Source organism: Pogona vitticeps, chromosome 8 (assembly GCF_051106095.1).
Source record: "Pogona vitticeps strain Pit_001003342236 chromosome 8, PviZW2.1, whole genome shotgun sequence".
NCBI classification, from domain to species: Eukaryota; Metazoa; Chordata; class Lepidosauria; order Squamata; family Agamidae; genus Pogona; species Pogona vitticeps.
The window spans coordinates 19,867,773-19,880,294 of record NC_135790.1 but is presented as its reverse complement, the minus strand read 5'-3'; the positions used below and the strand labels follow the sequence as shown (position 1 = coordinate 19,880,294).

The window sequence follows — 12,522 nt, the reverse complement described above, 5'->3', positions numbered from 1 at the left end:
TTTATCTTCTGCCAGCAAAGTTCGTTGACCTAAATTTGTTGATAGAACCAAAGTTTTATAAGACAGCATGAGCAATATGGAAGCCATCAGACTAAGTTCATGTCCATTTTGACCACTTTTACTGATGCCAAATCATGCAAGTGTATAGCAAATGAAAATGTACTGAAGCAAAGGAAACGAGCTTGGGTGGTCCTCAAGTAGATAGCCATCATAAGTCTTTCAAGACTTGGCTTCTGGTCCATGATCATCACCATCCCTGCCATCAACCTTGGTTTTGCTGCTCCGTGGTGATCTTTTTACCAGCTGTGTCAACTTCGTCTCTTCATATCTGTTTTCCCACCTCCTTCTCTCTTCCAGATATGGAATGTGCGGATGTGCCTTTGTTAACGCCAAGCAGCAAAGAAATGATGTCACAAGCATTAAAAGCCACCTTCAGTGGCTTCGCGAAAGAACAACAACGATTGGGAATTCCCAAAGGTATGAAACATTTAGTTTGGTACCATATGCTGAAGATTTGCTGAGAAAGTTTGAGGAAACCTTTCTCACCCTTTCTACTGAAGGACTACAGCACAGTTTCTAAATATTTCTGTAGCTATTTCATATGTAGCATTTATGATATGACTATTGCATTTAATTTGTGGGAAGCAAAATAATGTGAATGGCACAAATGCACAGGGGGGGTCATTGGAGTAAAGAAATTGCAGCAAAACAATTATATATGTTTTAGCCCATTCACTGAGTAACTAATTAATTGTAATCGCATGGAAGAAAGACAGTTTGCAGCAACCCAACCTCAATAATGAAGCTTAATATTAACACCAGAAAGTTGTGTAATAACTTAAATGTATAATCAGTCTGTCAGCATGCCAGGAAAGCTATTTTACGCAGACAGAATTCCTCCCATGCACTTATATATGTGCTGCATGGACTCTGTTGATAAGAGGGTTGAATAAGAAGAGTATATTACGTAAGAACTGTATAGACGGGTTGTGAGAATGATCTATCCAGTCCAGCATTTTTTTCTTACACTGGGGAGGCAAATATTATTGAAGACACCATAGACAACATGAAAGCTCTAGCAAGAGTCTCTGAAATCCAGGAATCAGTAGAGTCTCTGGACAAGATCTTACTCAACCTTGGCTATAAGTTGTTAGATAGACATATACTGGAATATGTGCATTGTGACCTTATGTGGTTATGTTTGAAAGGGTCTACATCACATATTGAATATTGTCAAAAGAAGACTGCATGATTTACCAGAAGATATCTACCTACCTATCTGCCTATCTGCCTATCTGCCTATCTACCTACGTATCTACGTATCTACCTATCTACCTATCTACCTATCTACCTACCTACCTACCTACCTACCTACCTGCCTGCCTGCCTGCCTGCCTGCCTGCCTGCCTGCCTGCCTGTCTGCCTGTCTGTCTGTCTGTCTATCTATCTATCTATCTATCTATCTATCTATCTATCTATCTATCTATCTATCTATCTATCTATCTATCTATCTATCTATCTATCTATCTATCTATCTATCTATCTATCTATCTATCTATCTATCTATCTATCTATCTATCTATCTATCTGGCTTCTATACCACCCATCTGGCTACCAGGCCACTCTGGGTGGTTTACATATTAAGCAATTCAAAACAATAAACATGATAGAATGAAATCAAAAGAATAAACAACCAAAAATTTAAATAATGATATGTAAAATAATATAAAATAATATAGAGCAGGACAACAAGACTGATAGGATAAATGTTAAGACCAATCACTGTATTAAGATGTTATATTAAGGGGTTGTAAGGTCTGGGAAGGCCTAGCCCAGATATAATTCTACAAAGCTCAATTTAGCAAAGGATTATGACTGCGGCTTGTCCAGCTGTTCTCCATGGGATGCTGTAGCAATGCGAGATGGAACCTGCAACATCTTCATTGGAATTACTCTGATTTGTGGATTTTTGGTGCAGATCCTCAGCAATGGACGGAGACCCACGTACGAGACTGGGTGATGTGGGCAGTGAATGAGTTCAGTCTGAAAGGTGTGGACTTCCAGAAGTTCTGTATGAATGGAGCTGCCCTGTGTGCCTTAGGCAAGGACTGCTTCCTTGAGCTGGCTCCAGACTTTGTAGGAGATATTCTCTGGGAACATCTGGAGATCCTACAGAAAGGTAATATATAATGATGAGTGCCTAACTTCTGAGGTTCCCTAGCATGCGTGTGTTGTCTTATGTGTTTTCAAGACACTTCTGATTTACAACAATCTAGTGAATTAAGGATCTCCAGCAGGACCTGGTTGAACACTCTTGCTCTTCTTCCATATTTAAAGTTGTAACTTTATTTAGTCAAGCCATCACTTAGTCTTCCAGTTTTCCTTTTGCCTTCAACTTTTCCCAGCACTATTGTCTTTTCCAATAAGTCTTATCTTCTCATTATGTGTCCAAAGTACAATAGCTTTCTGATTAGTCATTTTTCCGGGTTGATCTAGAATTCACTTACTTCTCTTTCTAGAAATCCATGGTACAGGTCAATAACATCTAGCATTTCACTAAATTGTGCAAATACAGTCTGTGTTCAAAAAGACACAAATAGAGTACAGTGGTGCCTCGCTTAATGAGCGCACCGTAGAACGACGAATCCGCATAGCGAGGGGGTTTTTCCGATCGCAACTGCAATCGCAAAGCGATGGCCCCCAATGGGCGAAACTCGCATAGCGAAGGTCGGTAAGCGTTTCGCTTTGCGACCCATGGATCAGCTGTTTGGCGGCTCCAAAATGGCTGCCGGAAGCCCCAAAATGGCCGTGTGCAGTGTTTTCGCGCCCTCGGTAAGCAAGGGGAGGGCGCGAAAATGGCTGCCGGCCATAGGAAAACATCGCTGAATAGTGAGTTTTTGGCCCATTTGGAATGCATTAAACAGCGTTTAATGGGTTTTCTTGATCCGTTCAGCGATGTTTTCACATAGCGAGGGTTAATCCAGAATGGATTAACCTCGCTATGCGAGGCACCACTGTATATGTGTGAAGAGGCATGAGGTTAGAAATAGTTGCCCTTTGCTACAAACCAGAAACATTTTGATACATATTACTAAAGACTCCTTTGTAAAATAGGATAGGAACACTCGCTATTCCTAGATTCTACTGGCTAAACTCTGCGAAACAGACTCGTACACATGTCTGCACAATAAAATGAGCAAAGTGAAACAGTTGTAAACAGAACAAACCCACTAAAGATATTTGCAGTACAAACCATTTTGGAGGTTAATGTGATGGGTGGACACAGGTATTTATTATCCTCTTTTGGGTAGCAGGATTGAGAGCGGTTACTGTTTTAATTTTTATTTATTTATTTTTGACTTGCATGAAACCCACATGAATTGTTTGACTTCCGCCTGTGGCTTTCTGGAGCTAAACATAGTCGTGGGATCTGTGCTTGTCTTCTCAATTGATAGCCTATATATTTACAGTTGCGTTCATCCCCCAACCCCTTATGTATAGCACAAGATATAAGTCATAAGAGGTTGACGTCCTGTTGGTATTTGTAGAAGGACTGCATGGCTTGCCACAGCTAATTGACAAGGTGCTGAACTCCTTCCTGTTGGTTGTGTACCTGTTCATGCACCCAACTTGCACACTCAACACCCAGCCCAGCACTTCATCAATTAGTCACTGTAAGTTATTCAACCCCTCTGTGAATGCTAATAGTATTCTGACCAGAGAAAGGGGGGGGAGGGATACAAGATTCTGAAGCTTACATTTCCATGAGCATCTGAGCACTAAACAACATGCATCTGCTTTTGATATTCATTCAGTCCTGCAAAGATAGGTAATTTGCCATGAAAGAAGTTGATAATTTTGGGGGAAGTGCATAAATTTATGTAGTAGGCATAAATTAGAAGTCTTTTGTGACTTCTAATAGGATTTAAATGAAGGTCCATAAGTCAGTGGTACATTCCTTGTGTGCAGAAGGACTCACCTTTAGCATCTTCAGATAGGGCTGGAAAGGACTGCTGTGCCAAACTGCAGAGAGCCATTGCTAATGGAGTGGATAAAGTGTGGCACAACAGGTCCCATCAACTCTTACTGACATAACAAATGATGAGGGGATTATGGGGATTACAGACCACCAACCTCTGGTAGGTTGTATTTCGACCAAACTTGGTGAAAACAAGACCCAGTTAGAGGATCTAACAATTTGACTCAATTGTATAAATCAGCTTCCCATGTTCTGCCAATGTATGCTCTTCTGTCCTATGAAACATGTAAATCTGAAATTTGCAGACTAAACTGGAAGGATTAAGCTCTGTATTGTACATCAATGAGTGCTCTGCAAAAGTTGTGATCCACATTCCTTCTCATGTTTGAATTCTGTAACACGTCAACATTAGTCACAATTTGGAGGAGGTACCATTTCACATATATCTGCATATCTGAGGTTGCTGATATTTATTCCAGCAATCTCAATTCCGGTTTGGGATTCATCCAGTCCAGCGGATGATACCACTCTGATGGCAGAAAGTGAGGAAGAATTAAAGAACCTCATATTGAGGGTGAAAGAGGAGAGTGCAAAAATGGTCTGAAGCTCAACATCCAAAAATAAATAAATAAATAATAAGATCATGGCCAGTGGACCCATCACCTCCTCACAAATTGAAGGGGAAGATATAGAGGCAGTGACAGATTTTACTTTCTTGGGCTCCATGATTACTGCAGATGGAGACAGCAGCCACGAAGTTAAAAGACGCCTGCTTCTTGGGAGGAAAGCAATGATAAACCTAGACAGCATCTTAAAAAGCAGAGACATCAAAGGTCCGCATAGTCAAAGCTATGGTTTTTTCCTGTAGTGATTTATGAAAGTGAGGGCTGTACCATAAAGAAGGCTGACCACTGAAGAACTGATGCTTTTGAATTATGGTGGTGGAGGAGAGTCTTGAGTCCCCTGGATTGCAAGGAGATCAATGCTATCCGTTCTGAAGGAAATCAGTCCTGAGTGCTCACTGGAAGGACAGATCCTGAAGTTGAGGCTCCAATACTTTGGCCATCTCTTGAGAAGAGAAGACTCCCTGGAAAAGACCCTGATGTTGGGAAAGTGTGAAGGCAAGAGTAGAAGGGGAGGACAGAGGATGAGATGGTTGGACAGTGTCATCGAAGCGACCAACATGACTTTGACCCAACTCTGGGAGGCAGTAGAAGACAGGAGGGCCTGGCGTGCTCTGGTCCATGGGGTCACGAAGACTGAAGAATCAGACATGACTTAACAACTAAAGAACAACTGTTTCACAAGTTCATTCTTTTAAAATTAATTGTGAATTAGGAAAACCTTATGAAATGGTTACAGATCCCTGCTCCTGTTGAGTCCCTTACAGAATAATGAACACATATATTACTCATTATACCAAAAAGCATATTGTGTTAGCATTAATGTTAAAATGCAAAAACAAACAAGCAATCCATCTGGGATTTTTTTTACTATTAAAGGCTCCTCCCTCCCTCCCATCAAATGGAGTGAATATGGGGTTTGTCAATAATCAGGCAGGAATTTGTCAAGAATATGGACACATATACCTAGTGGGCTCAACCACCGTGGCCCATAGTCAAGGATTATGGGCACTGAGCAACTTCTGGACCTCTCTGAATGAGCACCACTGGTCTAAGTGCATAGGCTTTTTCCCATCAAGACACTTCCTTGCTTTAAGTGGAGACCTTCTTCCTTCTGTGACCCTTCACTCTCTTGCATTACATCATTTGTTTGCCAGTTATAACGAGTGTGAAAAGAACAACAGCAACAGAAAGGAGAGTGACTGCAACTCTTGTTTATTTCTGCTGAGTCCAGACAGAAGCTGGCCAGAGATTTTGCACATTCATTCAGAAAAGGATCTAATTTTGGTTGCCCCTCCTGGGAATTGCAGAAGGAGGGGAAGATATATCTGAACTAAATGGTGTCCTGTGTGAACTCTGAAGGCTGAGCTTTTGTACCCTTTCCCTTCCCGGCAAGGTCTGCCAAAGCACAGGGGTGGGGTGACCACAAAGAAGGGGGGGGGGAGAATCAGGTTGCCGTGGTCAGCTTTTCTCCGGGATAGCAGTCAAATGGAGGGCATGACTGATTGCTGGGAAGTGGGGCGAGGGTTATTTTAAATTTTAAAAAAGCTTGTGTATGCCCAAATGTAGGAAGATTTAAAAAAGGTTCCTGCTTTGCTGCTGTTTTTGTCCCTGTTATATGTCTCTGTGGTAGGTGATTCACTCCTGGCCGATAGATTTTGAAATAGCTGGCAGGGCTGAGGAGGTGTTTTAATAGAAGTAATTGGGATAGTACATAAGGTAGCTCTCCTAGCATGACCTAATTTGTCTTGATGAATTTGACCAAGGACATCTCAGGACATGGTTCTAAGCATGATAATCGACTTTAAATGACACCCATCAGTTCATTGAGTTTAGATTTCATAAAATGTAAACGTGTTGTAGTATCACTGCCTTAAGTCCTCAGGGTTGCAAAAGGTAATATGTACCTTCTGTTTTTTTTTTTTTAAAGGCATCTTTTCATCCTGTTCACCAATATATATACTTATTTTCTCTTAAATATACCATGTCAAGGCTCCACAGGGCATGCAGTACACAGAACAGAACAGACATATGTGTAAAGTCATCATGTACAGTGGTGCCTCGCTTAACAAGCGCACCATAGAACGACGAATCCGCATAGCGAGGGGTTTTTTTCGATCGCAACTGCAATTGCAAAGTGATGGCCCCAATGGGCGAAACTCGCATAGCAAAGGTCAGTAAGCGTTTTGCTTACTGACCTTTGCTTTGCGACCCGCAGATCAGCTGTTCGGCGGCTCCAAAATGGCCGCCGGAAGCCCCAAAATGGCCGCGCACAGCGTTTTTGCACCCTCGGTAAGCGAGGGGAGGGCGCGAAAATGGTTGCCGGCCATAGGAAAACATCGCTGAACGCATTAAACGATGCTGTTTTCTACGCTATCCCACCATGCCACAACTGAAATGGTCCATTACTGTGTTTTGTTGAAGTGATGTCTCAGTTGGTCCTACTTTACTAAAGACAGTCTAAACAAACTGTAATGCATTGGATACTGTGGTACTGTGGGGGGGGGACACAAGCTCTTGTATCCTAATATGACTTGATGTACTTCTTCCTTTCCCCCTTCTTGATGCAGAAGACATAAAGCCATATCCAGCAAATGGGACAAATGCAGCTTTCCCAGAATCCCGCTACACATCGGACTACTTCATTAGTAAGTCTAATTTTTCCTCTCCACTCGTGCTAATTGATCCAGGATCAGATCTCAGTGCTGCACAGACTGTGTGAAGAATGAAAGAATTTCATCATGCAGATAGAATGTGGGACTCCAGAGCACCACATAATCTCTTGATTGGAAGCAAGTGTCGGAATGTCGGGTCCAGAGAGAACTGGAGTTAAAATCAGATGAGGAACCATAGTTCAGTTTTAAAAAAAACAACAACATGTGTTTTGTATGTGGAAACTTCCAGTTTAGCCCTGGCATGACCAGGTAAAAAGATCATGTAGCAAGTGATGGAAAACCAACTCTCCATCCCAGCTATGAGCTCCTTGCATCCTTGAGGAGCTTAAAGTCGGGATTTGGGCCAATCCTGGCTTATCAGAAATGATCCATTGGCTCCAACTGGAGTCCAAGAGTGATCTTTGTAAGTAATCTCCAAAGGAGGATACTGGATTGTTGCTCTTAAACATTCAGACTTTAAACCTGGTTTTATTTTTCACTTGTGAAACCTAGCTTCTTCGGGATTTACAAGCCAGGATTCTAGGTTTGAATAACTTACTAAGGAAACCTTGGCTACTTGTTTGCTTACACACTCATGCTAGTTGAAACAGGCTAAGGGAAAGTGAATGGTGTGCACATACACTTCATTTCTATTAAAACCAGGATTCGCTGTGACTTTCAGTTCCTTGTGAACCTTGACATTAGTGAATGAAATGAGCAAATACATCTGCCTGATATAAGCTTCCTCTAATTTTCTTTTCACACTAAGGGTGAATACATGGACATGTCAGGAAATAAAATGAAGCTTTATGGTACAGTCTGATCCAGGAGCTCTGCCTCTCTTATGTGTTGTGAGTGTCAAGCCGGTCAGCAACAGAGATGGCCATATGCCATAAACCCATCAAAGTCCTCAGATACATTTAGTTAAATATGTAACAATATTAAGTTTTAAGTTACCATTCAGTTGAACAAATCTTATTCATAACTCACCAGGTTCCATAAGATGCAACCATGGCAGTTAAAATGGTACCAAAGTGCTATAACTGTATAAGTGTGGATGTGTGGATGTGCACAAAATTGCATAAATTCTCCTCACCAACACTTCTGAGTATTTCACTGGTATAGCCTTCATGGTGCCAATCATCTGCTTTTGACTGTTCTGACACTTTGGCAGTGAGTACCTTATTAGTTCATGCTCTTCTTTCTACTTGCAGGCTATGGCATTGAGCATGCTCAGTGTGTCCCTCCATCAGAATTTTCTGAGCCCAGTTTTATTACAGAGTCCTACCAGACCCTTCATCCAATCAGCTCTGAGGAGCTTCTGTCCCTCAAATATGAGAACGAGTACCCATCAGTCATCCATCGCGACCCTGTGCATGAATCCTTGCCAACAGACTACTTCACAATCAAGCAGGAAATTGGGACACCGGATATGTGCATGGCACGTGGTGGCCGAGGTAAGTTGTGTTTTTTTAACCAACAACACTTATAACCTCCCCCTAAAGGACCCTATTCCCACTTTGGCACACACAAGTGGCAACTAGCAATTACCAATTGGATTGCTTGTCCCCCAGTATGGCAGGGCCATTGACTCAATGGAATTTACATAAGTGTTGACATATCTCTGTAACTGATTCAGGGGTCAAAAGTTTCTTTTTCAAACACTCTTAAGAATTGCCTTTAATTTCTGCCCAAAATGCATCACATGGTTCTGTTTCATACTTACGATGTACTGTAATTTAACTAGAACCATGGAAGCTGCTGTGGCTATTTGACAAGATGGCGGACACATGTTGGTTGTGTGCCTGGCGTTTTGTCAGCTTATTGCCTCCTCCATTTCAGCAGGTGGTAACAAGCAGTGGGGTTCTAACCATTGTGTCCATCTTGGTTGGAGTTAGCAATTGAAAGGGCTGCCCTATGGCTGTTTAGAAGCCACACTTAAGAACAGCCTTTTTCTTCTCTCCAAATGGACCACTCTTCTCCATTCCATACTCATGATGCACCAAAAGGGGCAGCTGTTGCTCGTATAATGCCTGTACTGTACAGGAAGTCACTAGCGTTCGAAAGGTGTAGGACAACCTTCCCCAACTTAGGTTACAGACAATGATTGGGGCTAAAAAACCCATCACCCTTGACCCTTCTGACTGAAGATGATGGAGATTGTACTCCAGAACACCTTGATTGACCCAGTATGAGGGAGAGGACAGCAAGAAGAATGGTACAGAAGGCAAGAAACACAGTTTCAATTATAATACAAGAGCAGAGACTATCTCTTGTTACATGACAATGGTAGAGTAACTTAGTTATGCCCCTTAGTTATTGAAAAAAGTAATTGATTACAAGTAACTGATTATTTACAGATAGCTTGAAGCAAGCTCTGTACTCTCTATACACAGGCTGGGCAACCACATAGGTTGAAGCAAACCAGTTTTGTTTTGTTTTATTTTGCTTTGCTCACCCAGCACTGCTTCCTCTGCTTGGCAGAGATTCTCCAAGGCATTGTAACAATGCCCTTAAGTTTCCAAGAGGTACAGAACATGTAGGAAGAGATGGCACCTAAAATTCAAACCCTCTAGCTTTTGAAGAAGAGCAGGCAAGTTCTTTCAGCCGTCTCAAGCGGGTGATTCCACCCACTCCTGCATGCATGACTGAGAGAGAAAGAGAGATTTGGGCAAATATTTCATTACAAACGTCTCCCTCTGCCCTTGAAATGTACTGTCCAGAGCTTAGCTGCCAGCATCTCTACCGGGGGAAATTTCTCAAGAAGATCTTACGCAATCCAAGCAGCTTTTTTTTTTAAACATGCCTTTTGGAAATTAATGAACTTGAATGATCCTATTACACTCTTTAACTTTATCAGTAAAAAAAAAAAGAGGAACGATTGAGCAACAGCCAGAGTGCTGAAGAATCCAGTGTATTAACTTAACTTCCCTCTCTCCCTCCCTCCCTTCTTGGCGTGCTAATTTTTAAATCTCCTTTTTAATATCTGAGCTTAAATAGGGATCTAAACCTTTAGATGGTATAAAATGACATGTCTTGACAGACATACCACGGTTGAGCAGTTTAGTTTCCAATGAAGTGATAGGAATAAATCATTTCTCTACTAGTTTGGAGAAATAGGTTTATGAGAAAGTAGTAAAGGTAGGTGCCCAAGTTCTTCAACTACTTGCTTCAGCTCGTACAAGTGTGGGCATCTGGGGGTTGAGAAGGTCTGTATCAAACCCACCAGGGGCTATGCTGGGTTTGCTACTACAACCATGAAAATTCTGTGGTGGATACCATGTTTCTTGATATCTTTGCACAAAATTCTCCACTGACTGCTAGACTAGAGGGCCCTCCTGGATCATATAGCACTGCTCCTTTTTTTACCTTCCAGAAATGAGAAGGGGCTAGGGACTCCCAGATGATAGTGGTGGTGGCTGCCATAGCCAAGTATGCAGAGTAAGTTTGTTGAAGAGTAAAAGCATATAAATATGCCAATATAGGGCAACACAGTCAGCAAAAGAAGCTTATGTTGGGAAGCCATTAAATGTTCTTGGATGTTAGAGTGCTTTGAATACCTGATAATCTCTGTGCAGTGCACGATACATTAAAATATCTTTTAAATTATAAGCAATAAAATAATGACTAAAGACAGCATATAAAATACCACAATAAAGCAAACAGCCTGGAGGTTGCTGAGCATATACCCAGAATATGAAGGATTTGTTGTCAATATAGAAAAAAAAAATCATCATGTGCTAGATCTGAGAAAGGAGATTTTGGGAGGTCATCAATTCAAAATCCAAGGAAATGAAACAAAACAAAAGACAGAAACATGTCACCTTAAAGACTAACTGTTATATTTGAACGTGAGCTTTCATGGACATGTCCACTTCATCAGACATAAGGAAACAGAATGAAATGTTGAATGAAATATCAGTTTCATACTAAATATTCATTGGATCTTGGGTGTACGGAACAGTTACATGCAGTAGTTTGGCTTACACATTTCATTATGTTTCCATATGTCTGATGAAGTGGACGTGTCCATGAAAGCTCACATTCAAATATAACTGTTAGTCTTTAAAGTGCCATATATTTTTGTCTTGTCTTGTTTTGTTTCTTTGGATCTTGCCTGATAGGCTTGCACAGAAGAACATGTTTACCTCTTCCAAAACCTCAATTGATTGAGTCACCATGAGTTGGCAAATAACAGCAACAACAGGAATGCAGGATGCTTTTTTATCCCAGGTCAGAATATTGCTAATTTCATTCAGCAAGTGATTGCACACTGATAGACAACACCTCCCCATGGTCTTGCGCAAGGACTGTTTCATTGCATACTACTGGATCCTGTTAATTTCAGGTGTTGTAGAATGAACTGTGGATTTTCTGGATGCAAAGCATCATTTCTATTCTCTCCATAGGTTCTAGGGCATTGGAGGAAGCAGAAAGGAACCTGTGTAGTAGTCTGTGGATATCAGTGGTAGCCTATTTTCTCCTCCCATCTTTCTGGGTTCAGTAGAAGCCATGAAGAATCAAGTCTATCTTTCTGCCTAAGTTCCATCTCTTTCTTTTGCCTGGCCTTGCCCTGGGCTGTATTTCTTGCTTAATCTATAATAATGGACCCCAAACTTACATATACAGATGTTGTTGGCTTTCAGTTCCCAGAAGCCCAGTATACATCCTCAGTATGGTCAAGAATTCTGGGAGCTGACCTCCAGCAACATCTGGTCATGCAAGTTTCAGAACCTCTGCACTACAAGACAGCAAACAAACAGAAACCAGGATCTGTGTTAAAGAAGATGGTGAAGGAAGAAACAAATGACTTGGGATGCTATAAGAAGAAGAGATGCAAATGTTGAAGTTCCCTTTGTCTGCATCAAAAGATGGGTTAGCTCCTCCATTACAGGTTGGCTATGAACCTCATTTCCTCTTCATCTTGCAGGTAAACTTGGGGGCCAGGATTCCTTTGAAAGCATAGAGAGCTATGACAGCTGTGATCGGCTGACACAATCCTGGAGTAGCCAGTCATCTTTCCAGAGCCTCCAACGTGTCCCTTCTTATGACAGCTTTGACTCTGAGGACTATCCAGTTGCCTTACCCAACCACAAGCCCAAAGGGACCTTCAAGGACTATGTTCGAGACCGGGCCGACATGAACAAGGACAAACCTGTCATTCCTGCTGCTGCTCTGGCTGGTTACACAGGTAAGGTGCTCAATGTAGGTTTACTTAGCATGTATGGACATCCGGTTTGCCATGCCCTTTGGCATTTGTTTGTTT

The 12,522-nt window shown here is 41.7% G+C and overlaps 1 protein-coding gene across 3 annotated transcripts in view; it reads left to right on the top strand.

The window, feature by feature from the left end:
• ETS1 (ETS proto-oncogene 1, transcription factor) overlaps window positions 1–12,522 on the top strand; it is a 130,043-nt gene that overhangs the window by 97,500 nt on the left and 20,021 nt on the right. For all 3 annotated transcript variants that reach the window (XM_020808928.3, XM_072979014.2, XM_020808932.3), the window contains 5 exons: window positions 358–477; window positions 1,979–2,179; window positions 7,173–7,250; window positions 8,471–8,713; window positions 12,187–12,447. In XM_020808928.3, the coding sequence (XP_020664587.2) occupies window positions 358–477; window positions 1,979–2,179; window positions 7,173–7,250; window positions 8,471–8,713; window positions 12,187–12,447 (903 nt within the window). The remainder of the gene's footprint in view (window positions 1–357; window positions 478–1,978; window positions 2,180–7,172; window positions 7,251–8,470; window positions 8,714–12,186; window positions 12,448–12,522) is intronic.